This window comes from Rhinatrema bivittatum, chromosome 7 (genome assembly GCF_901001135.1).
Source record: "Rhinatrema bivittatum chromosome 7, aRhiBiv1.1, whole genome shotgun sequence".
Classification (NCBI taxonomy): domain Eukaryota; kingdom Metazoa; phylum Chordata; class Amphibia; order Gymnophiona; family Rhinatrematidae; genus Rhinatrema; species Rhinatrema bivittatum.
This window is the reverse complement of record NC_042621.1, coordinates 278,520,345-278,545,729: the sequence shown is the minus strand read 5'-3', so window position 1 is coordinate 278,545,729 and position 25,385 is coordinate 278,520,345. Positions and strand designations below refer to the sequence as shown.

At 43.1% G+C, this 25,385-nt stretch overlaps 1 protein-coding gene across 2 annotated transcripts in view; it reads right to left on the bottom strand.

Moving 5' to 3' along the window:
• The window catches only part of SLK (STE20 like kinase), a 194,639-nt gene that overhangs the window by 95,706 nt on the left and 73,548 nt on the right, over window positions 1-25,385 (bottom strand). For both annotated transcript variants that reach the window (XM_029610310.1, XM_029610311.1), the window contains exons 7-9: window positions 14,026-14,107; window positions 13,464-13,595; window positions 10,733-12,097 (exon numbers count right to left, since the gene is read on the bottom strand). In XM_029610310.1, coding sequence (XP_029466170.1) covers window positions 10,733-12,097; window positions 13,464-13,595; window positions 14,026-14,107 — 1,579 coding nt within the window. The remainder of the gene's footprint in view (window positions 1-10,732; window positions 12,098-13,463; window positions 13,596-14,025; window positions 14,108-25,385) is intronic.

Here is a 25,385-nt window from a genome sequence, read left to right as displayed (position 1 = left end):
GCCAACCAGGAGGAAAGAGCCTGCTTACCCACAGGATGTCCTAACTTGTTAGGATGAAAAGAGACAAATAATTGAGTGCTCTTCCTGTGAGCAACTGTACGGTCTAGATAAAAAGCTAGAGCTCGTTTGCAGTCTAGGGTATGCAGAGTCTGTTCCCCGGAGTTGGAGTGGGGCCTGGGAAAAAAGATAGGTAGTATGATGGATTGATTAATATGAAACTCAGAAACTACCTTAGGTAAAAATTTAGGGTGAGTGCGGAGTACCGCCCGGTCCTGCAGGAGCTTAGTGTAAGGCGGATAGGTAACTAGGGCCTGCAATTCACTAACCCTGCGAGCTGAAGTGATAGCCAAAAGGAATAACACTTTCCATGTGAGATACTTTAACTCACAGGAGTGCAGAGGTTCGAAAGGAGGTTTCATTAGACGACCAAGAACCAGGTTAAGGTCCCAAGATGGGGCCGGAGGACGTAAGGGTGGCTTCAGATGGAGCAAGCCTTTAAGAAAACGTGTTACTAGGGGTTGTACTGAAATAGGGACACCCTGTACACCTTTATGGAAGGCGGCTACCGCACTGACATGCATTCTGATAGAAGAGGTTTTAAGACCTGATTCAGAGAGTTGCCATAAATAGTCCAAGAATTTGGAGATTGGACAGGAAAGGGGATCAAGGGACTGAGAAGTGCACCATGATGTGTACCTTTTCCATTTGTATGAGTAAGACTTTCTTGTGGAAGGCTTTCGTGAAGCTATCAGGACCCGAGAAACGGAATCTGAAAGGTTGAAAGGCTGAAGGACTAACCTTTCAACATCCATGCCGTCAGGGACAAGGCTTGGAGGTTGGGATGGAGGAGGCATCCGTCGTTTTGAGTGAGCAGATGCGGGTCCGTTCCCAGAGGAATGTGCCTGCGGATGGAGAGATCCTGGAGTATTGGAAACCATACTTGGCGTGGCCAGTAAGGTGCTATCAGGATCATGGTTCCTCCGTCCTGGCGTAGCTTCACGAGAGTCTTTGACACAAGAGGAAGTGGAGGGAATGCATAGAGCAGACCGGTTGTCCACTTGAGGGAGAATGCATCCCTCGGCCGAGAGTGCTGGCTCCGAATGAGAGAGCAGTAATCGTCCACTTTGTGGTTCTGAGGGGACGCAAAGAGGTCTATGCGGGGAGAACCCCACTTGTGAAACAGAGAGGTCGCTACCAGAGGATCGAGTGACCACTCGTGCGGTTGGAAGACACGGCTCAGCTGGTCTGCCAATACATTGTCTACTCCCGGCAGGTAAGTGGCCCTGAGGTACATGGAGTGGGAGAGGGCTTCCGCCCAGATCTGCGCAGCTTCCTGACACAGAAGGAAGGAGCCTGTGCCTCCCTGCTTGTTTATGTACCACATGGCCACTTGGTTGTCCGTCTGGATTAAGATTATCTGATGAAAGAGATGATCTTTGAAAGTGCGGAGCGCATAGCGGATTGCTCGAAGTTCCAGGAAATTGATCTGGTGTTCGGCTTCCTCGTTGGACCATAACCCTTGGGTTTGAAAGTCGTCCACATGGGCTCCCCAACCGATGTGAGAAGCGTCGGTGGTTAGGATTACTTGCGGATCCGGTGGAAGAAAGGGTAAGCCCTGAAGGAGGTTGACCTGAGTCGTCCACCAGGTTAAGGATAGGCGCAGCGCTTGTGTGACTGTGACTATGGAGGACAGAGGCTGAAAAGCTTGAATCCATTGGTGTCGTAGAGTCCATTGTGTTACTCTCATGGCTAGTCGGGTCATGGGAGTGACTTGAACAGAGGATGCCATGTGTCCTAGGAGAATGAGGAACTGGCGAGCCGTGGCAGTGTTCTGAGACTGGAGCTGGCGAGCCAGGGATATTAGGGTGTGGACCCTCTGAAGAGGAAGGTAAGCCTTTGCCTGCAAGGTGTCCAAGTCTGCTCCAATGAAGGATAAGGTTTGAGACGGGACTAAGCAAGATTTCTCGTAATTGACGAGAAACCCTAAGGAAAGGAGTGTTTGAATTGTCAATTTTAGGGAGGATTGAGCTATCTGTTGGGTGGAGGCCCTGATTAGCCAATCGTCCAGGTATGGGTAGACGTGGACACCTTCCTTCCTGAGGAATGCTGCTACCACTACGAGACATTTGGTAAAGACTCGTGGGGCAGAAGCTAGACCGAAAGGGAGGACACGGTATTGATAATGGTCGTGGCCAACTAGAAACCGCAGATATTTGCGATGGGATTGTGTGATCGCAATGTGGGTATAAGCGTCCTTGAGGTCGAGAGAGCACAGCCAATCCCCTCTTTGTAGCAGAGGGAGCAGCGCGCCTAGGGTTACCATTTGAACTTCTCTTTTTGAAGGTATTTGTTGAGGGCTCGAAGGTCCAAAATGGGACGTAGTCCCCCCGATTTCTTTGGTATTAGGAAGTATCTGGAATAGAATCCCTTGCCTCGTTGAGAGGGAGGAACGGGTTCTATAGCATTTGATTGCAGAAGAAGAGATACTTCCTGTTGTAATTGAGCCAAATGGGTGGATAGACTCCACGCTTGAAGAGGCGGGGAGTCTGCCGGAAGAGTTATGAAGTTGAGGTGGTAACCCTGTGCGATAATTGTTAGCACCCACTGATCTGAGGTGATCTGCAACCAAGGTTGTAGAAAATGGTACAGTCGACCTCCTACAGGGATGTCCGGAAGAGGGGTTTGGCATGTGTTCCCTACAGGGGAGTCAAAGGCCAGCCGCAGGCCCAGGAGGAGGGGCTACAGTAGGCCTTTGTTTCCTAGGCTGACGCGGCTGAGGCCTAGTAGAGGATCGAGCTGGACGAGGCCTGGCCGATGGAGGGTAATAACGGCGTGGTCGAAAGAATGACTTCTTAGAGTCTTTCTTTTGCGGTTGTTTGGAGGTCAGCTCAGGTGGGACAGATGAGAGTTGTTTCAACGTCTCATGGTGGTCTTTCAACTCCGCCACAATCTGCTGAATTTGCTCTCCAAACAAATTATCGCCTAAGCAGGGTAAATCAGCAAGACGATCCTGAACCTCTGGGCGAAGGTTGGATGATTTTAACCAAGCCCAACGTCTGGCTGAGATGGCTGTGGCTGAAACTTTTGTGGAAGCATCGAATATGTCGTAGGCAGTCCTAATCTCGTGCTTCCCTGCCTCAAATCCCTTGTGAAGAAGGGCTTGAAGCTGCGGTTGGTATTGGTCTGGTAACGTGTCAGCATAGTCTTGCATCTGCTTAAGGATGGCTCTGTTGTACTGAGTCATATAAAGTTGATATGAAGCTATGCGTGAAATCAACATAGCTCCATGATAGACTTTCCGTCCAACACTATCTAGGAACTTGTTGTCCCTGGTAGGTGGGGTAGAAGAGTGTGGCTTAAGACGCTTGGCCTTCTTCTGCGCGGACTCAACCACAACAGAGCGATGATCCAGTTGAGGTTTTTGGAAACCTGATGCTGACTGGACAAGGTAGGTGGAGTCAGCTTTTTTGTTAACTGGGGACACTGATGAAGGAGATTCCCAGTTTTTCTTGAGCAGATCCAAAAACACCTGGTGTATAGGGATGGAAGCGATGATTTTTGGAGCATCCAGAAATTGAAGGAGTTCCATCATCTGGTGTCTGTCATCAGCTTCAGATTGTAGTTGAAAAGGTACAACTTCTGACATCTCTTTCACAAAATTAATGAAAGATAGATCCTCAGGAGGAGATCTTTTTCTACTCTCTGTAGGAGATGGAGGCGAAGGCAAATCCGTGTCAGAAGATGTATCATCATCATCACCCCAGGTATCGTAGGGATCAAGTGGGGTTTGTAACCCTGATGGACCTGGCTGAGGCTCTAAAGGCATCGATGGAAACCGAGGCGGAATCGGTGCCGTAGGTGGAACCAGAAATGGCATCGATGGCTTCGGTGCTGTCGATGGAATCGGTGCCTGGCGTGGAATGGATGGAACCGAAGGATATATCGGTGGAGATATACCAGAAGGCACCGATGGAAACACCCCGGAAGGGGGAATCCGGAACGGTGTTTCTCCTGCCGATGAAAATCCAGTCGGAGACGGTGGTGTTGTCGATGGCACTGGAATCACCGATGGAAGGGCCGTCATGAGCGCCTCCATGCGGCTCAGTAGCGGTGCTAGCGCTTGTATCAACGGCTCGGTGGTCGGTTCCCTCCTCGGTGGCGAAGCCGGTGCCGGTGTCGGTGCCGGGGGCGGCACTGGAACCGGTGCCGGAGACTGTGCCGATGGAGGTTGCAATTTCTTCATCGCTTTCTCGATGGCCTCCTGGACCAGCCGGTCCAGTTCTGCCCGGAGACCAGGGGTAACCATACCCGGCTCGACGGGAGAGGGAGGCTGAGGCAGGGCCGGAGGGACCACCGTAACCGGTGGGATCACGGCCCCCGCACCCCGGGAGGGTGAGGGTTTCCTCGATGCCTGCGAACGAGACGTGGAGGGTGTCCGGTCTGTTCGCGGCTTCTTTGTCGGTGGCTCGGCTTGAGCAGAGGTCGATGGCTGTGGATCCTCGACAGGCCGAGATTTGTGCCGTCGATAGCGGTGCTTTTCCTTCCGATCCCCTCGCCCATCCGGGGAAGGGACGGGAGTCGACGGCCGAGAAGCGATCGATGGCGGACGGTCACCGGAGGGTTGACGATGATGGTACAACTTCGACGGTGCCGGTTCAGATGACGTCGATGCTATCGATGGCGTTGGGGTGGGTGCATGGAAGAGGAGCCCCATCTTCTCCATCCTGGCTTTGCGACCCTTGGGTGTCATTAAGGCACATTTGGTGCAAGTCAGGACATCATGCTCACTACCCAAACACATCACACAAACCCTGTGGGGGTCTGTGATGGACATAGTCCGGGTACAATCCGGACAACGGTGGAACCCCGTTGCCATGGCCTGAAGCCAAAATTTAGGCTGGGGATCGGTAAGTGCCAACAGGCCTCAAGGGCCAAATTCGACGGTAGTCGATGGAAAAAGGCAAAAAACTTACCGGGTTCCGTAAGATGACTAAAAATTTGTCGAAGGGAGACCCCTGAGGGGCAAATTTTCTTAGGAAATTAACTTCCAAATTCCTGTCAGGAACGTGGTTAGAGAGCTCCTTTCACCGCGTGGCAACTGCTGCGCGGAAAAAAGAAGACTGAAGGGAGACCCCTGCTGGCTGCAGGGTCAGTGCCTTGCTGGGCATGCCCAGTAGGGGCCAGTCAAAGTTCTGTTTAAACTTTGACAGAAGTTTTCCGTGGTGGGCTCCATCCTCGATGTCACCCATTTGTGAGGACAACCATCCTGCTTGTCCTGTGAGAATACTCCTTTTTGTGCAAGCATAAACTTTCAAGGGCCAGGCCGTAAGATTAGGGCCTTGATGTAACAAATCTCAAATTTCAAAAAGAGTACTGAACAGCAACCTCACTAGAGCCACATACTATGGCCTTCATGGCCAATCTGTAGCCCCCAGCATTACCAATGATAGATCTATCTGCCTCAGGGTTCTGCCTACGAGGGGCCAGGGAGGAAAAACGAAGCTCATTCTTTGGCCACAGCTGAATCAAGGCATAAATTCCATTGGAGATGAAGAACTTGCCAGTCTTGGAATTGTTTTGAGTGCCATCAGATTACCACCAGTCTAACATCTTCTGAAAGTCTTTACAGCTGAGTTTCCACTCTCTGTGGACCAATGTATTCATGCTAGGAAAACTGGCCTAGATGTTCTCCACTCCTGCAATGTGAGTCGCTGAGATTTCCAGGAGATTCTGCTCCGCCCACTAGAACAGACCCACCTCTTGGTCAATCATTAGGCTCCAAGTGCCTTTTTGGTTGTTCACATAAGCTACCGCTGTAGCGTTGTCCAAGAACATCTGGCTTGCAGCTCCTTTCACTAAGGATAGAAAGTGTAACAGAACTAGCCTGATTACCCTGGTTTCCAGCCTGTTGATAGATCCTATGGCCTCCAACTTAGTCCACAGAGCTTAAGCTACTTGATCACAACATTAGGCTCCCCTGCCCACTAAACATGCATCTGAAATGACCACAGTCCAAAAGGGTGGTTTGAGGCTCATTCCTTTTACAAGGTTTATGGAATCTGTCCACCAAGAAAGCTTCTCCCTTACAGTCATTGACAGAGGATCTTCATAATCCTGCAATTTGGGGGGGGGGGGGGGGGGGGGGCGGGGAGCAGTGAGACAAGAGAGAAGTCTGAAGAGGCCGCATATGTGCTCTGGCCCTCAGGACTAAATCTGCACATGAACATCTACCCAAGGTCCACTACTTGCAATACCCTTCTTGAAACCTTATCTGCCCTAGGCTTTGAACTCATTACATTAGATCCCACTCACAAGGCAGGGCATGCCCTAGATTTGATTTTCATAAATTTTAAAACTGATAGCCCCCTGAACACAACACATACTCAAGGTCTGATCATTTCTTAATTCAATCATCAGTCACTATTACTCCACTTTCTTGAACTGAAAGTTCCCAAAATTAATCTCTCTCATATCGTCCATTAATAAAGACAGAAGACCTGTTAAGTGAAATTGAACAAATCACAGAAAATGTAGATTTCTGAGATTGCTGTCTGCTCATGGCTAGAATTACTTAATGGCATAGCTGATAAATTAAGCCCAGTAAAAATTAAAACAGTAAAAAACTCGAAAAGTAATCATAAGCCTTGAAACAATATAGAAATTGGAGCAATAAGAAAAACGGAGGAAAAAAGAAACATATTGGAGGAAATATCCTACCATTTCGAATCTGTCAGCATATAGAAGTTGCCTAGCGTATTACAAGAAACTTATCAACAACACTAAAAAGGAGTATTATAGCAAAAAAATACAGAATTTTCTACATAACTCAAGAACTCTAGTTGCGACTATCCAAAAACTAACTAGCAATCCTGACCACAACACCACTTTACCGGAATCAAAATGTAATAAAATAGCTCAATTTTTTAAGCATAAGATAGAAAGCTTACTAAATGGAATTGACAATTCCATAAACTGCTCAATTAATATGAGCACCAGAGAATGTATCAACTGGGTGAATTTTAATATTATTTCTCCCGCTGAAATTAATAAGCTCATCACAAAAATGAATCCGGCGTAACACCCTATTGATAATATCCCCATTCCCACATTAAAGACTGGCTGATGCTATCTCGACCCCAGTTGCAAAAATTATCAATTTTTCACTTCAGGAGGGCAATTATCCGCAAATACTCAAAAGAGCAATAGTCAAACCAATCTTGAAAAAACCCACTCTGGATCCCCTAGTGTTGAATAATTACAGACAGATATCCAATCTCTCTTTTTTAGCAAAATTAACAGAAAAAGTACCATATTTTCCGGCGTATAAGATGAGTTTTTAACCCCTGAAAATCTTCTCAAAAGTCAAGGGTCGTCTTATAGGGTGAATAATTACCGTATTTTTCGCTCCATAAGACGCACTTTTTTCCTCCAAAGTTGGGGGGGGGGGGGGGGGGGGGGGGGGAATGTCTGCGTCTTATGGAGAGAATATAAAAAAAAATAAAAATCTAACAAAACCCCCCACCCTCCTGACCCCCCCCCAGACCTGCCAAATTAATTTACTATAACCCCCCACCCTCCTGAACCCCCCAAGACCTGCCAAAAGTCCCTGGTGGTCCAGCAGGGGTCCGGGAGCGATCTCCTGGACTTGGGCCGTCGGCTGCCAGCAATCAAAATGGCGCCGACGGCCCTTTGCCCTTACTATGTCACTGGGGTCGACCAATGGCAGCGGTAGCTCCTGTGACATAGTAAGGGCAAAGGGCTGCCGGCTGCCAGTAATCAAAATGGCGCGGACGGCCCTTTGCCCTTACTATGTCACAGGGGCTACCGCTGCCATTGGTCAACCCCAGTGACATAGTAAGGGCAAAGGGCCGTCGGCGCCATTTTGATTACTGGCAGCCGACGGCCCAAGTCCAGGAGATCGCTCCCGGACCCCCGCTGGACCACCAGGGACTTTTGGCAGGTCTTTGAGAGGTCAGGAGGGTGGGGGTTGTATTTAATTAATTTGGCAGATCTTGTGGAGGGGTCAGGAGGGTGGGGGGTTGTATTTAAATAATTTGGCAGGTTTGGAGGGGTCAGGAGGGTGGTGGGTTGTATTTAATTAATTTGGCAGGTTTTGGAGGGGTCAGGAGGGTGGGGGAAGCTGAGGGATTAGTTTTAAAGGGTTGGGTGGGTTTTTTGTTTATCGGCTCGGGCGCAGCCGATAAAAAAAAACCCGATCGGGCCGGATGAAAAAAAAAACACGATGTGAATCGAAACCGGAATCAGAACCGATTCCGGTTCCGATTCACATCTCTATTACCTGTACCTCCTTCTCTGCCTCTCGCACATGCACGTCTGCGCCGCTTCATTGCAGTCCTCAGGAGCGAGATCTGAGAGGCAGAGAAGGAGGTACCGGTAATAGGATACAAGGGTGGGCCAGAGGGATGCGTTACCGCTCTGATAGTCTTGGAGACAGGGAGGGCTGGGCAGGCAGGGAGAGCTGACCAATCCAAGTAGGAATTGAATACAACAACCAGCCAATCGCCGGTAAGGTACATTGCTTGTCGTGACTGGCTGGTTGTTGTATACTGGGTACCACATACAGTATGGTTATGTAGTGACACAGAAGGGTAGTCTTACACGGCGAGTATATCCCAAACTCTATATTTTAACTGGAAAAGTTGGGGGTCGTCTTATACGCCCAGTCGTCTTATACGCCTGAAAATACGGTAGTGCAAAAACAACTCTCGGAACATCTTGAAAACAATAACATCTTATATCCCATCCAGTTTGGCTTTAGAAAGCATTATAGTACGGAGACACTTCTGCTTGCATTGAATGACACCATCCTGAGACGATTTGACAGTGGACAAAACTATTTGTTAATATTATTAGACCTGTCAGCAGCTTTTGATACAGTGAACCATTCCATCCTTTTAGATAGACTCAGAGAAATTGGGCTGAGAGAGAATACTCTCAAGTGGTTCGAATCATACATTACTAATCGGTTCTTTCAAATAAAAATCAATACAATTTCGGAAAAAAATGAACATGATACTGGAGTCCCACAGGGATCTTCATTATCAGCAACTTTAACATCTATATGATTCCCATCTGTCCTTTTCTTAGTGGATTTGGTCTCACTCACTATGTTTATGCTGACGATGTGCAAATTTTAATTCCGATTAAAAATTCAATATATGAATCACTTAAGCTGACAGCAATGTATTTATCTTTGATCAAACAGCTTTTAACAAACATGAAGCTGATTCTAAATGTCGATAAAACTAAAATCATATTTCTAGATCGCAGAGCTGACTGTATCAAACCGTCAGTACTGACACTAGAAGATAACAAAATGAGTCTTTTAATTGGAAATAATGCGTGAAATCTTGGCATGATAATAGATTCTGAACTTAATTTAAATAAACATAATAATAAACTCAAAAAAGGTTATAATAAACTACAAACACTCAAAAGTCTAAAATCCCTATTAGATCATAATAACTTCAGAACAGTCCTTCAAGTTTTACTGTTCTCAAGCTTGGATTATTGCAACGCACTGTTCTTAGGACTTCCACAATCAACAATCCGACCATTACAAGTACTTCAAAACACCGCAGCACGGATATTGACCAACACAAAAAACAACTATCATTTCACACCGGTTTTGATTTCATTACATTGGCTCCTGATAAAATATTGCATAGAATATAAAGCTCTCTGTATCCTACACAGAACAATCTTTGGGGAAGGAACAGAATGATTAAATGCATCTATAAGATTACATACTACACAAAGAAACCTTAGATCCAATAACAAGGGTCTTCTCTCTATACCAACACTAAAATCAGCACATCTAACAGATCAGAAACAGGGCGATCTCTCTTGCAGGACCAAAAATCTGGAATGCATTACCTGAGAACCTAAGAATGCAGGAGAATCAGAAAACATTTAAAAAAGATTTGAAAACCTGGTTATTTTGCAAGGCCTATGATGAGAGAAATCGGATGACATAGTAAGCGTAATTTTACTTATATTTTCTTTTGATGCTTTGTAGACTACTGAATAATGTATTAGCCTATTGTTTTATTATTGATTTTATTTGTATTATCTTGAATCTATGTAAACTGTTGTGATAGAACCTTCTAAATGACAGTAATTAAAATTTTATAAATAAATAAATACAATAAAAACTTGCAACTGAATCTGAAGCTTGACTATTCTTTCCATATCAGTAAAACATGGCTGACTGGTATGAAAATGAGCTCCTAGATGCTTCAGCGACTGCAAAAGAACCAGATTTTTCTTCATAAAGTTCACTACCTAATCTTCAAAGACCTTTAAACTTTGTTCACGACGAACTGGCCATTATTAGTCAATTGTCCAGGGATGGATGCACCATGATAAAGTCTTTGGTGCTGTGGTGAGGCCATGTTTTTTCTCATGTTGCTAAACAACTGGAATGCTTTCTTCAATACAGTTTTTTTTTGTGTGTTAAATTCAAGTTTACTACCCATGTTCCACTCTATTTTCTCACTAAGGTACTAATGTCCTGGTTTAGATACATGCTCATCTGGAAGATGCTTATAGACATTTAAGCCATATACAATGAACAGTAACCTACAATGGCAAAGCAGATTCAAGAAATCTGCATTGCAGTCCATTTCTACTTTTCAAACATTCTTAACACAATGTTAGTGTCTCATACTCAATCTATATCCTATTGAATAGTTTCAATCTAAACACTTACTTGTAAAGACATGGATCCAGATTCTTTGTTTTTAGTTAGGAAGCTGGATATGGACAAGTTCAAGTCGATGCTGCTGTTGTCAGCTGTGGATCCGGTACCTGAATCAGTGTCATTTTCTTTTTGATTTTCAGGTTCTGGCTGTTGCAAAGTTTCAGAATTGGTGGAAGGACATGTTTTCTCTTTTTCTTGAGTAGTTTCCTCAGAGACAATACTGATCATTGGAATTAAAGACGGCAGAGATTCCACTGGTTCAGACTTGGGTTTGTTCAATACTTCAGAAGAAGATGGAGTATTTTCTTTGCCCATCTTATTTGTCTCAGCATCTGTAGTTGCATTTTCTATTGGGTTTTGATTTACTTCAGACATTTCTACATTCTCTTCATTCTCACCGCTGTCACTCTTAACTTCAGCAGCACCTTCAATTTCACCATTTATTGTTTCGTCTATTTTATCACTACCATCCTTTGGACTTTCCTCTGTGCTGACAGTTTCTTGTGCCCATTCTGCTGCAGTAATTACTGGCTTTTGGTCTATCTCTGCCTCTTTCACAGCACTATTGCTCTCAGTCACCAGAATGCTATCAGCCTCTTGGATACTGTCAGCACCATTGTCTACAGGTATCTGGTCTACCTCAGCCATTTTTTCACCATCTCCAAACTGAATGTCCTCCATGCTCTCTGATTCATCTTTCTGGGCTGTTTTAGGTGGCGTCTTTTGATGGTCATCCTTTTTTTCCTCATTCTCTGCTTTGTTTAGCGTGCTTTCATTTTTATTTTCTGCACTGTCTATTCTTCCTTCATTTTCTTCTGTCTCTCCAGTTCCTTGAGGCATTACTTCTTCAGGTTTCACATTGTCTGTAGCTTCACTACATTTGATCAGCTTACTTTCTTCAGTTACCTCACTTTTCATAACATTTTTTGCCACGGAGTTTATCTCTTTTATCTCACTGCCTTCAGAGTCTGTTTCTTGAGGTGGTATGATAGTCTCTTCCTTTTGTGTTTCCTTGCTTTCTTTCTCAGACTCAAGGTCTTCAATGACTTCCTCCTGTTTTCTGGTTATTTGTTCCTCACTAGGTCTTTCATCTTTTTCATTCTTTTCTATTAATATTGCACCATTGTGTACCTCCTTAATATCTTCAGCACTTATTGCAGAGATACTTTCATTCATTTTCTCAACCTTAATCGGTTCAAGCCCAGTAGCAGATGGCTCTTCCTCTGATAGTTTGTGACCGGTTTTATCCTCTACAGCCTTCAGCTCAGTTTTTTCAGAAACAGACTCCAACGGTGAAGCATTTTGGGAGAGTTTGTCCTCCTCTGAGCTAGCAATGCTTAGGTCTGAGGAGGCACGCTTGTTTGTAGGAATTGCCTAAAGAAAAGATAATACAATCAAAGCAAAATAAAATGTAAATACATTTCAGAATACTATATAAACGTCTCTAATGCTTACAATGTTAAAACTCAGTGATAACTAGTTTCAATTTAAATAAGTTTTGAATTTTTTTAAATAGTAAAAAAAAGATAGAACATAGGCACTCAAAATGAAAGAAAAACATTCCTGATTAGAAGTGTAAGAACATTTATTGAAGTTATGATTTACGAAAATAACTCAATTATTTTCTTACCATTTGTACAGTACTGCATACATCTAGCAGCATTACAGAAATGATCAATAGGCGTATATGCACAATGAATTTCACTGCATGCAAGTATATAAACTTAATTGTAATTACATTAGGATAATAAATATTAAAAATTCATATCAATCTCGTATCAAGATGATTGATATGCCTGCCACTTTTAATTTCAAGAGCCAGTCCATCCCAATTTCCATGCAAGTTCGTAATTTGGGTGTTCTGATTGATTCATTGTTTTCAATACGCCCACAGATTAATACAATCATTCAGTCCCCATATTATAAAATGCAGATGCTTGGTTCTGTAAAGCTGTGTGTGCCTTTATAATTTTCATACTATTACTCAAGCATTAATCAACCATGTCAATTCTTGATTACTGTAATTCTGTATATCTAGGTCTACCATTATCAATATTCAATTCTTTATAATTAGTTCAAAATTCCACAGCGCGGCTAGTAAACAGTGCCACACTAAGTGAGCATGTAACTCCTTCACTTGTTAAACTTCATTGGCTTCCAGTTGTCTGGCGAAAATGATTCAAGGTGCTTTGCCTGGTGTTCAAAACTTTGCATAATCTTGCTCCCCAGTGCTTTGCTTCCTTCATCTAAAATCATCATCCAGGCCACTCACTGCGTTCAGCCACCAGAAACTTGCTTGAGATACCAGCCCCTAAATTTTCAAAACTTGCTCTATCTAGGAACAGAATGTTCAGTACAGCTGCTATCTTACTATGGAATGAGCTACCATATGAGGTTAGGGTGGAGAATGATCTGCTTCGTTTTAGGAAGTTGTTAAAAATGCGAGTGAGTTCTTCTCACTCGCATTCAATCCGTCAGGCAGCTAAACAGGATGAAGTATCCCGGATAGGGAGATTTAAATTTGTTTTTACCTGTATGTTTTGTAGAGTGTATCATTTGCTTAGTCTTTTGTGACTCCTGTTTTTCATTATTTGTATAAGTGTTGTACTTTATAACTTGAATGTGAATGCAGTGTTATAATCCACTGAGATTTGTGATCAGCAAAATACAATTTTTTTTAAATAAATAAATAAATAAATAAATACAGACACCAAAAATGTTGATCTACATAACAACCCACCAAGGAATTTTCATTTTCCTCCTCTTCTTCATCATCTTTAGAATCTTCAACTTCCTCCAATACTTCAGCTTTGGCTTCTGCAATAAGTTCCCTGACTGGTTTATTGGAAGTGGTAGAGGTAACAAATGGATGCTATTTGTGACAAAAAATAAAAATAAATGAAATATTTGCAGTACACATTTACACAATCTCTCACAGTGAGATTCAGTAGTTAAAACATTTTGCCTCATCCATCCCTTCCCAACAAAAGTCTTGCTTTGTTTTTAATTTAAAAAGCAGAAAGAGTCCATAGTGCACCCCAAAAAATGTTTCCCCTTCCAATGTATTAATTTGCCAGCTTCTATACCCTGCAGAAAGAGACCTATGGGATCCTGAAAGCTCAAGTATGACATATTTAGATAACATGTTTGGACAAATAAAGTTATCCCAAAAGCTGAAAAGAATTCAGCTTTCTCATAGACAAAAGCAGCTTATTAGCGAGTCCTGTGTACTAATAGTTTACAGTATTGCTTATCAGACATATAAATTCTGTGTCACTTGTATCTCTGTGGCCATATCCTACCTGCAGCAATTGATGTGTATTCCATCTTGCATCTAAATGCTTCTCTAAACATTTCCTCAGAAAATCACTAAATTCCGGAGACCTGTAAAATGAAAAGCATAAAAGATGAATTTAATTTAGCTCTTTATTGCCATACCAAAGGAAAACTTTAGAGCAGTGGTTCTTAACCTTTTCTGGGTCACTGAAACCTTAGAGAATCTGTTGAAAGCTATAGAGCCCCTCCCCACAAAAATGCACAAATGCATACACTCGAAAAAATGTGTGTGTCCCGTTCACAGATCCCATGAAGCCCATCTATGGACCCCAGGTTACAAACCCTTGCTTAAAAAGGTATATTCAGGGATATTTCTCTTTCTGGTTATTTTTTCACAAGACGGTTTATATTTAATGACCAAATAGCCTCAACACCAGCATAGAACACAACAGTTACTGTATATGTGTTCTAAACTAGAAATTAATGTATCATTCCTGAGAAAACGGCTTTCAGAAAACAACCATATTACCTGGTTTCATAAGAAAGGCAACACGTTTCTCCTCTCTTCTACCTAACCTCATATTTGCAAAATTGTGTTACTGCTGTAAAACTCCTCTCACTAACATCGGTGTAGCACAGATGGAGTAAAACATTCAGATTTCACTTAACAGAAAGTCAAATTGTCCAGAGTTGAGGGATGCTTAGGTGTGGGAGCTACTTGGTAGCACTTCAACACGCTGCTGAACTTAGGCATTGAATTACAGCTGGCACAAGCGCTGAAGTGCTGGAACATTACTACAAACTACAATGGAAAGGGGCCATCGGGGCCCCACCACAGACATGTGCTTGCTTCTATTCCTGATAAACACCGTTTCTGTTCTTTTGCACAAGAGATGTTTAACCACCATTCTTCTTCATATTGACTCACAGCAATGCCTGATCCTGACAGAAATGTTCGCCTAAATCTTACCAGCCGCTGAACTTCTCTGCTGTTCCAGAATACCTCATCTCCAGAATAGATTTTGACTTACTACTGAACTGCCTCTTACCCTCAATCCAGCTGAATATTTCCAGTAATCCAGGTGGAACACCAAGACTTCATTACCTGCAACTGAAATATTTTTACCTTATTGAGGTTTAATCTTGCAAAAGCTTCAATCTTCTTCCTGATTGAAAGAACTGCAACCTACGCCAAGAGCCTCTCCAGACTACGAGTGGCACTGTGAACTGCAATTTCTACCGGATAACCACTTTGTTTCCTTTAATTTGAATTTATACAGAAACATTCTCAGCAATCAACTACAAGTTTGGTCCTACTTCAGTTCATCTACTCAACTTCGCCACTGCATCTGGAAAATGTCATCCCCAGACTCTGCTTGCTTCCTGCTAACCATCAGCACACTGGAGGTGAAGATAGCAGCATTCTCCACCTGACCTTTAGTAGCTCATGAACCTGAACGTAATGACTTCCAGCTGTTAGTACTGATGTTCAACTTGATGCCAAACTGAAGGAGATGCTGAAGAGGCACTTGTTTTTCTCTCTCTCATTCTCAAGTGCAAAGATGACAGCCCTGAACCTTCCTCTATGGACGTTTGTCCTATGGAATTTGACTGTGCTCCTGCTTCCCCGAAAAAAAAATATACATTGCAAATAGAACTCAAACGCAAGACCCAGTGAATGATTTCTTGCTGCAACTCTATAACTGTTACTCCTGGGGAAATTCTGCACACACAAACAGAAAATTCTGCAAACTTTATATTGGTCAAAATAACACAATTTACATGACAGTCTAAGTAATTACATTTTAAATTAATACAGAAAAAATTGAATACTTAGAGATGCAGAATTTTAAATATTTTGAGCAGAATTTCCCTATAAATTCACTGTAAGAGTCTCCCTTCCACTCGCTCTCCCTACTCCCCTGGCCACTTTGCCCTCTCAGGCCCCAACTTCTCCACCTGCCAGTATCTCTCCCTTCCACCTCTAGGCTCAACCCCTTCCACTCTATCGCCAGTCCCAGAGTTTGACCCCATTCGCACAGTCAAATTCCCTCACATAGGCTCCCTCTGTCTCTCCCTCTCTCACACACATGCTCCCTCTCTCTAGTACACATACACACACCCTCATACAGGCTCCCTTCACACTAACACACACATCCCCTCATACAGGGTCCCTCTCTCTTGCATACACATCCACACAAGCTCCCTTTCTCTCTCACACATACATCCTCACACAGGCTGCCTATGTCTCTCTCTCATGCACCCCTTCACACAGGCTCTGTCACACATACACAATCCCTTCACACAGGCTAGCACCCTCACATACATACAATACCTTTTTCATACACACGCACTCCCAATCTCTCACACACATACACACTCCTTCACAATCTCCTCATATAGGCTCCCTCTCTCTGGCACTCACACTCAAGCATCCTCCCCCCCGCTCTCTCACCTCCCATGTTTTCTCTCCACCATCCTGCTCACCCTCCCCCTCCCCCTCTCACCCTCCCCTCTCCCTGCTCTGTCACCCTCCCCTCTCTCACACACCTCTCCCTCTCCTCTCACACACATACATTCACTCTCACCGAGGTCTTCATCGTCGCCACAAGCGGAGCGTGTCCGCAGCACACAGGGGCCTTCATCTTCGCACGCTCCGTTCGCGGCATGCTGGGGTCTCCTCTGCTGTTTTCTGCTCAGAATTTGGCAATTCTGCACAGGGGGGAATTCTGCGCAAATTCCCCCAGGACTAAACTGTATTACCAGCCAAAGTGTACAAAAAAAAACAAAACAAAAACAACCCACTGATAGAGATGTCCTCCTAAACTTAGATGCAATAAACTGTTAACATACTTCAACAGTAATCAGCTATACACAAGATTTGAAACTGCTCAGACTATTTAATACTGCTATTATGCTAAAGTTCCTGCTTCCATTATTATCAGCCTAGATTCACCTTTTCCAAGATACTAAGCTGTTCACGCCTGGGCAACTCACTGACAACAAACATCACAATGGTCTATCAATACCAATCCTAGAACTTTAACAAGGTAAACTTTTCAACTTTTATTCCTATGGACTTCTCCTAAAATGTATCATCCCTTAGCTTCAAGAATCAACATCCACCTTCAAATTTCCTGACTCTGCTGAACATCGCTTCATCCAATAAACATTACATTACAAAAAAAAAGCTACGGGTATCTTATATCTTTCAAAGAGCTTTTAAAAGACTGATTTTCCACCAGCTCCGAAGTGCAACATTTTTAACTTTCCCATCTACCATTATGTTAATGCTTCTATGATTATTTCTGCTTCCAGATATCCAACCTCATCATCAAGTGAAAAGAAAATAACCAACCCCATCAGATCAATCCAGTTGGTACAAACATTTAATTAATGAAAATATTCTCCCCTCCATAGCAGAGCAAAAAAGTCAATGAAACTAGCAAAAGGCTGATAAAGCCTCAACAAGAAGTTTCCTTACTTGCTGGGGTGGTTATGGTTAAAAAAAATAAAGACTGAAAGAGTTTGTTTGTCTGATTGCATATGGATGCTTCCTACTGCAGCCAAGGCATTACTCTGCCGGGTGAAGACAACACCCCATCCACTCCCCCAACCCACCTAGTAAGGGCTCGATATGGCTGGGCCACTCGGGAGCCAGGTGAGGGGAGAAAGGGAAATGGGAGGAGCTTCCCCACCAACAGCAGGTGGGCTTCCTGGTCGCCTGCCATCTACCACGTGCTGCATCGGAGGGGGGGCAGCAGCCGCCCGTTTATTAAGGTGGAGATGCAGAAATCCACTTCTTATCCCTGGGATAAACAGCATGGAATTTATCCATCCCTTGGGATCCTGCCAGGTACTTGTGATTTGGATTGGCCACTATTGCAAACAGGTTACTGGGCTTGACTGACCTTTGGTTTGACCCAGTATAGCAAATCTTATGTACTTATGAAAAGTGCTATTTGGGGGGACTGCCGAGGCAGCGAGGCAACTAAGTAAGTGAAAAAATTCTTAAAGATATTAATGAAGTAACAGTTTTTTTTTTTTTGTTTTTTTTACAGTGATAGGGTATACGTCTGACCTGAAGCCTGGATGAAAAAAAAATGACGGAGGGCGCGCGAGGCAATGCTAGTGCTGGAATTCCCAAACATGCTCAGTACACCAAAAAGCTCTATTAGCTTGGAGAGAGGAGTCTGTTCGGTACATCAGATGATGTCACCCATGCATCATGGCTAATCCAGCCCTGCTTGTCGACAGAGAAACAGAAAGATGGCCAAAGCTTGCTTATTTCAACAGTACTACATCAAATGTTAGGCATTCAAACATAACAAGGGATCTAGGGGTAGTCCCTGAAGCTTCTGCCTTCCTTCTGGGTCTCCTGGCTCCTTCCAGAGCCTGGGCTTTTATTCCTTACAAATGTCATGTGGCCTGGATTCTCACTCTGCGTATTTAAGATGGATTGGGCTAGATAGTTGGCCCCATCCTTTAAAGTGTTCTGGGGTTCTAGCCTATACATACCCCTTCATAGTCCCCTAGTTTTAGTACTATTTGAAAGGGTAAATAACTCTTCCCCTTATTAATTTGGTCCATACTACACAAATTTATAGATCTATATCATATCTCCTTTCAGTTATCTCTTCTCCAATCTGAAGAGCCCTAACTTATTTAGCTTTTCTTCTTGAGAGCTATTTCACCCCATTTTTCATATCTGTTGTTCTTTTCTGTATCTTTACTAGTTCTACTAAATAGGATCACCAGAACTGTATGCAATACTCAAGGTGCAGGCGGCATCATAGGTTGATAAAAACATTATGATATTTTCAGTTTTGTTTTATTTTTTTTTTCTGAATAATTCCTAACATTCTGGATGCTTTTTTTGGCTGCTGCACACTCAACTGAGGATTTCAATGTACTGTCCATAGTGAATCCAAGGTCTGTTTCCAGAGTATGGGCTCCAACAATGCGTATATATATTCTTTTTTCCTATGTGTATGACTTTGCACTTGTCTATATTAAATTTAATCTGACATTTAGATGCATAGTTTCCCAATTTTGCAAGATCCTTCTACAATTCCTTACAATGTAGGTACTGTAGGGAAACACCTACAACAGCTGAATGTAATTTGCTTTGAAGTGCAGAAAAGTGGAATATAAATTTAAAAAAATTATTAAATCCACTCATTTTAATAACTGTGAATAATTTTGGTCATGTGCAAATCTGATTACCTCACTCACTGCTCCCTTTTTACGATCATTTATAAACGTTAAATGACACTGGTTCCAGTACAGATCCCTGAGACACTCTAGTTCTCAACCATAGCAAAAGGCATTTTTTTCCAGTTGCAACATTTATGCCAATTTTGCCTCCTATTATCCCAGGACAATTCAGCCATCTTGACTCGTACAACTGTGATGACATTTCTGTAGCTCAATATTTCAGGTTGCCAAAACTGCAGATGATACAACATTCTGCAGGTATTACACTGGGAGTTCATATCTCCCTATATTGAAATAAACTTAAATCACACTGTGTACAGAAGTTAAATCATTTGCCTGTAAGGTCATGAACAATTTGGGGCCATCTTTTCTAGTCTCTCATTTGGTTCAGTAAATACCAAAGAAAGCACTTTGCTCTTCTTGAGAGGGTCTTTTCAAACACCCTCCTACTACTGAAAACAAGTTAGAATCTATTGTACCCTATGTGTGAAATAAGTTATCCCAAAAACTGCATCTGTTACTAACTTACAGGAATTTAAGGAAAAGTCAAGGTGACAAACTTACCTGCTAATTTCCTTTCCCTTTTTCCCTGTTAAACCAGTCCAGACAAATGTGTTATATCCCCCTGCTAGCAGATAAAGGCACAGAAAAAAAAGCTCAAAGCTGACTGCACTCCTCTTATAAAGGCCTGGTGCTGTCTTCAGCTCTTCAGTATCTTATGTCAAAGCTAAGATAACCAAAGGCAATTGTTTGGTTTGGTTACTAAAATACCACCACAACCAAAACCTAAAACAATCAAAAAAGTTTATCTAATTCCTCTGTTAATGACCATGTAGAAATCTCTACATCAAGATCATGACTAAGCCCACTACCTTCAGAATAGGCTATAATGTACTTACTGTTTGTTTTCTGAACTTGTCAGACTTAGAGCCCTTGAATGTCATGGATTTCCTGGGTAGATCCTACACTGGTCTGGCATCCATGCCAAACCTCTCAGAAATGCTGCATCCAAGGCATAGCCTCTCCCGGCTTGCACACTCATGCTGAGGTGCTTTGAGGAGAGATGCAATGGAGTCAAGGGCAATGCCCTGCCATTATCCTCTGGAAATGTTTCTGATTCTGCCTACAAGCAGTCCTGTACTTTGTTGAGTGGATTTGTTGGCCCTTAGAGACCTAAAAACTCTTGATGGAGCAAGCCGAAACACCTCCTGAAGTTAATGTTTTATAAATCATTGTGTTTTACTAGAACACATCAAAGACCTATCCAAGAAGAAACAGGTCACCTACAGACATCTCAAAGGAAACCTACACAAAGGACCTGAGAATAGCCATCCTTGCCTGACCTACATCATCTGCTGCACCAGTAGAAATACCTGCTACAATCTGCTGAGACAGAGATAATACTGAAGAGCTGAAGGCAGCACCAGAGACTTATAGGGGGAGTGAAGTCAGCGTTCAGCTTTTTTCCTGACTTCATCTGCTGGCAGGATGACATAACCTTCTTGTCTGGACTGGTCTGGCATGTACAATAGGGAAGAGTTATTTTTTCCATTAGCTTTCTTCCTGTAGATCCAGCAGTTTTGCATTGGTACTAATAATGTATTATGTACTTATTGTATTTACTGTATTCATTTTAGCATAAACCGCTTTGGGTTGAGCTTCATTCAAAGAAAGTGATCTATAAATATAATATCTTTCCATTGGGAAAATGGACCATTTAATGGAGAAATTACTTACCTGATTATTTCGTTTTCCATAGTGTAGACAGATGGACTCAGGGCAAGTAGGTTTATGCTCCCCTGCCAGCAGGAGACAGAGCAAGCTGACATCACAGCATATATAGTCCTGCAGTGACCCCAGCCTGCTAGTATTCCCTTCAAAAGCATCTGGGACAGACTACAAAAAACAGGTAACCAGAACTGTACTCAACCAACCATAAACACTGAACTCACCTAAGATTCTAGGTACCTCAAGCTAGGGACTCGATGAACAATTACCAGTAATCCCTGGGGACCTAGAGCCCCACAGGAGGACTACTGACACACTCATACGGCACACCCGAGGGTGGGAAGCAGAGTCCATCTGTCTACACTAAGGAAAACAAAATTATCAGGTAAGTAATTTCTCCATTTCCTAGCGTGTAGACAGATAGACTAAGGACCAGTGGGATGTATCAAAGCTACTCCCCAACAAGGTGGGAGGCTGCCCACGGGCCAGTCAACATCGCACGTGCAACGGCTGCATCCTCCCGGGCCTGCACATCCAAACGATAAAACCTGGAAAAAGTGTGTAAGGAGGACCACGTCACATCTTGGCAGATATAGACAGGAAACAACAGACTAACATCTGCACATGATACTGCCTGAGTCCTAGTGGAACAAGCCCTAACCTGAGTAGGCAACGGCTTTCCAGCATCCACATAAGCAGCCATGACTACCTCCTTAATCCAACGACCTATGGTAGCCCGTGAAGCTGGAGCACCCTGCTTACTTCTGCAATGGAGAACACAATCTGTCTTTCAAAAAGACTCAGAGACCTCCAGATACCGTAGGACAAGTCGCTTGACATCCAAGGAGTGCAAGAAGTGAAATTCCTCTGCATCCCTGACCTTATCCAGGGATGGCAAGCAGATGGACTGATTCAAATGAAAGTCCGAGACTACCTTGGGCAAGAAGGATGGAACCGTATGGAGCTGTAATGCCCCTGGAGTCACCCGAAGGAACAGCTCCCTGAAAGACAAGGCCTGCAGCTCAGAAATTTAACAAGTAGAACATACAGCCACCAGGAACATAGTCTTCAAAGTCAACAACCGTAAGGAAAGCCTATGCAGTGGGCCTGCCAAAAAATTCAGCACCAAATTAAGACTCCACAATGGAATCGGTAACCTCAAGGGAGACCTAAGATACTTCACTCCCTTTAAAAAACATAGAAACATAGAAATGACGGCAGAAAAAGACCAAACAGCCCATCCAGTCTGCCCAGCAAGCTTCGCACTTTTTTTTTTCTCATACTTATCTGTTACTCTTGGCTCTTAGTAACCTTTTGGTTCTATTTCCCTTCCACCCCCACCATTAATGTAGAGAGCAGTGTTGGAGCTGCATTTAAGTGAAATATCTAGCTTAATTAGTTAGGGCTAGTAACTGCCGCAATAAGCAAGCTACACCCATGCTTATTTGTTTACCCAGACTATGTAATTCAGTCCTTGTTGGTTGTCTGTACATAGATCCACTTTTCTTCATTCCCCCTGCCACTGAAGCAGAGAGTTATGCTGGATATGCATTGAAAGTGAAGAATCAGATTTTCTCCCCTGCCGTTGAAGCAGAGAGCTATGCTGGATATGCGTGAAGTATCAGTCTTTCTCCCCTGCCGTTGAAGCAGAGAGCTATGCTGGATATGTGTGAAGTATCAGTCTTTCTCCCCTGCCGTTGAAGCAGAGAGCTATGCTGGATATGCGTGAAGTATCAGTCTTTCTCCCCTGCCGTTGAAGCAGAGAGTTATGCTGGATATGCATTGAAGATGAAGTATCAGGCTTATTTGGTTTGGGGTATTAACTACCGTAACAAGCAAGCTACTCCCCGCTTTTTTGTGAATGCAAATCCTTTTTTCCACATTCATTCACACCCTCTAGACCAGGGGTGGGCAATTAATTTTCCCATGGGGCCGCATGAGAAATTGGGATGGTTTTAGAGGGCCGGACTAATATAATTAACTCAGTTCTACCCAATACTGTATATAGTATATATACTATCCCTTCATAAACAAACAGTAAGTTAAATACAAAGATTCAATGAAAATATGGAGGACCTAATTACATCATTATTTAATGATGAGATGATGAACTTTAATGAACTTGTGATTGTTCACTTTAGAAAATTGTCAACTTTAACAGTGTTTAAAAAACTAACATCACATCTTGACCTAAAATAGCAAGTTTTTCAAAGACCAGCATCCCTGTAACTTAATAAAGAACAGTAAATGAAACATTACAATAAAATGAAAATGTTCAATGAGAGAAATCTAGCCTGTTTTGGCCCTGAACAAGTGCACTGAAGTTAGGTTGAATATCTGAGGTGGATATGCGAAGAACAGCACACAAGTGATCATCACTGAGAGAGGATCTGTATCTGTATTTGTTGAACTTCATCACTGAGAATGTTTGTTCACATATGTAGGTAGATCCAAAGAGAACTAACATCCTCTGAGCATACCTCCTTATGTGTGGAAAGTTTTCCTCTTTGAGAGAAGAATAAAACTCCAGCAGTGATACTGATTTAAAACACTCTGCCAGTAGATTGTCAGACTGCAGATCAATGAGTTCAAGCTGGACATCACTGGGTGCATTATCCACACAGCATGTAAAGGGAGAAGAAATCATGTGCATTTCACTCTCAACTGCTTTGAAGTCTTCAAATCTTCTGGAAAATACATCATGTAGTGCCGCAAACATGGATGAATACTTGTTGAGGTGATCAGCTGATGGTGTGACTTCTTTCAGTGTTGACATGTGAGTGAGAATTTTGCCCTTCAATTGGCTAGAAAGAAACTTCAACTTTCTCATGAAAGCTGTCACCAAGCTGAACATTTCATGTGCAAAGAGGCCTTTGCCTTGCAGCTTGGTATTTAGTTCATTCATTAGTGCAGTCACATCATCAGCAAAGGCCAGATCTGCCATCCAGTGCGTATCTGAGAACTCTGGGATGTCTTTGCCTTTCGTCTCACAAAACTCCTGAATCTGAGCTCTCAGGTCCCATACTCTTTTAAGCACCTTTCCAAGGCTGAGCCATCTCACAGCTGTCTGGTAGCCTATGTCACTATGTTCACTTTCATGCTCCTCCAACAGTGCAACAAATTGTCTGTAATTCAGTGCTCTTACCCTGATGAAATTAACTATCTTAGTTACAACATCAACAACATGGCTGATTTTTAGCACCGACTTGCACAGCACTTCCTGATGAATAATGCAATGCAAAAATATCAATTTCTGTTCTGGGTTTATTTCATTCACTTTATCTTGCATCCGCTTCAAAAGTCCGACATTTTTCCCTGTCAGATTTGGACAGCCATCAGTTGTAACACTTACTAATTTGTTCCATTTTAGTCCCAGTTTGTCCATGGATGCATTTACTTCGGTGAACAAATCACTCCCTGTCGTGGTACCTTTCATTGATCGCATAGCTGCCAGCTCTTCAATCATCTCAAGGTTTTTTGTTATTCCACGTACAAAGATAAGTAACTGGGCTGTATCACAGACATCACAGCTCTCGTCCAGAGCCAGGGAAAAAAAAAAAAATTATCCACTTTGTTTTGCAGCTGAAGCTCCAAATTCCCCACGATGTCTTCGACCCGTCTTGTTACGGTTCGCCTGGAGAGGGGCACATTTGCAAATGCTTCTTTTTTCTCAGGACAAATTAGCGCTGCAGAGTCCACCAAACATTCTTTGACAAACTCCCCATCAGAGAATGGCTTACTGTTTCTTGCAACTTTGTGGGATTTTACAAAGCTTGTCCTGATGGCTGCATCCTGGGATGAGTGGAGCTTTGTAAAAAATCCTTGCTGCCTTTGCAGTTTTGCTAGGAAATTTTCAGATGCCCGTGCCCGCTCTACCTCAGTCAAGTTCTTGTATTTCTCTGCGTGTTTAGTCTCATAATGGCGATTCAAATTGTAATCTTTAAACACAGATATCTGCTCTCCACAAACTAAGCACACAGCTTTACCTTTGGCTTCAGTAAATAAATATTTAGAAGTCCATTCCTTGTTAAAAACTCTGCATTCTCCATCAATCTTTCTTTTTTTAACGTTAGCCGACATATTTAAGGGCTAACAGCTAACCTTGGCTAATAGAGTAATACACAGCCAGCTGTTTGCATATAATACTATACCCCAGCAGAAGTATGATGCCCCAAGAAGAGAGCACAGAGACAGCAACAATAAAAAAAAGCGAGTATGATCAGATCTGGGTATGACTTGTATATAACCACCCTGTATCCACACTTACGTGCTTGCTCTGCCTGTCTCCGGCTGCCTGTCACAGAGCGCTAAATATTCCCTGGATTCGGGCAATAACTACATAGCAGGCAGGAAGGACTGATTACTGCAGCTCTCAGTCTCTGAGGTCACAGATCCCGGCAGATACTGCTACACGGCAGGTATGTGGGGTCCAGCTGCAGCA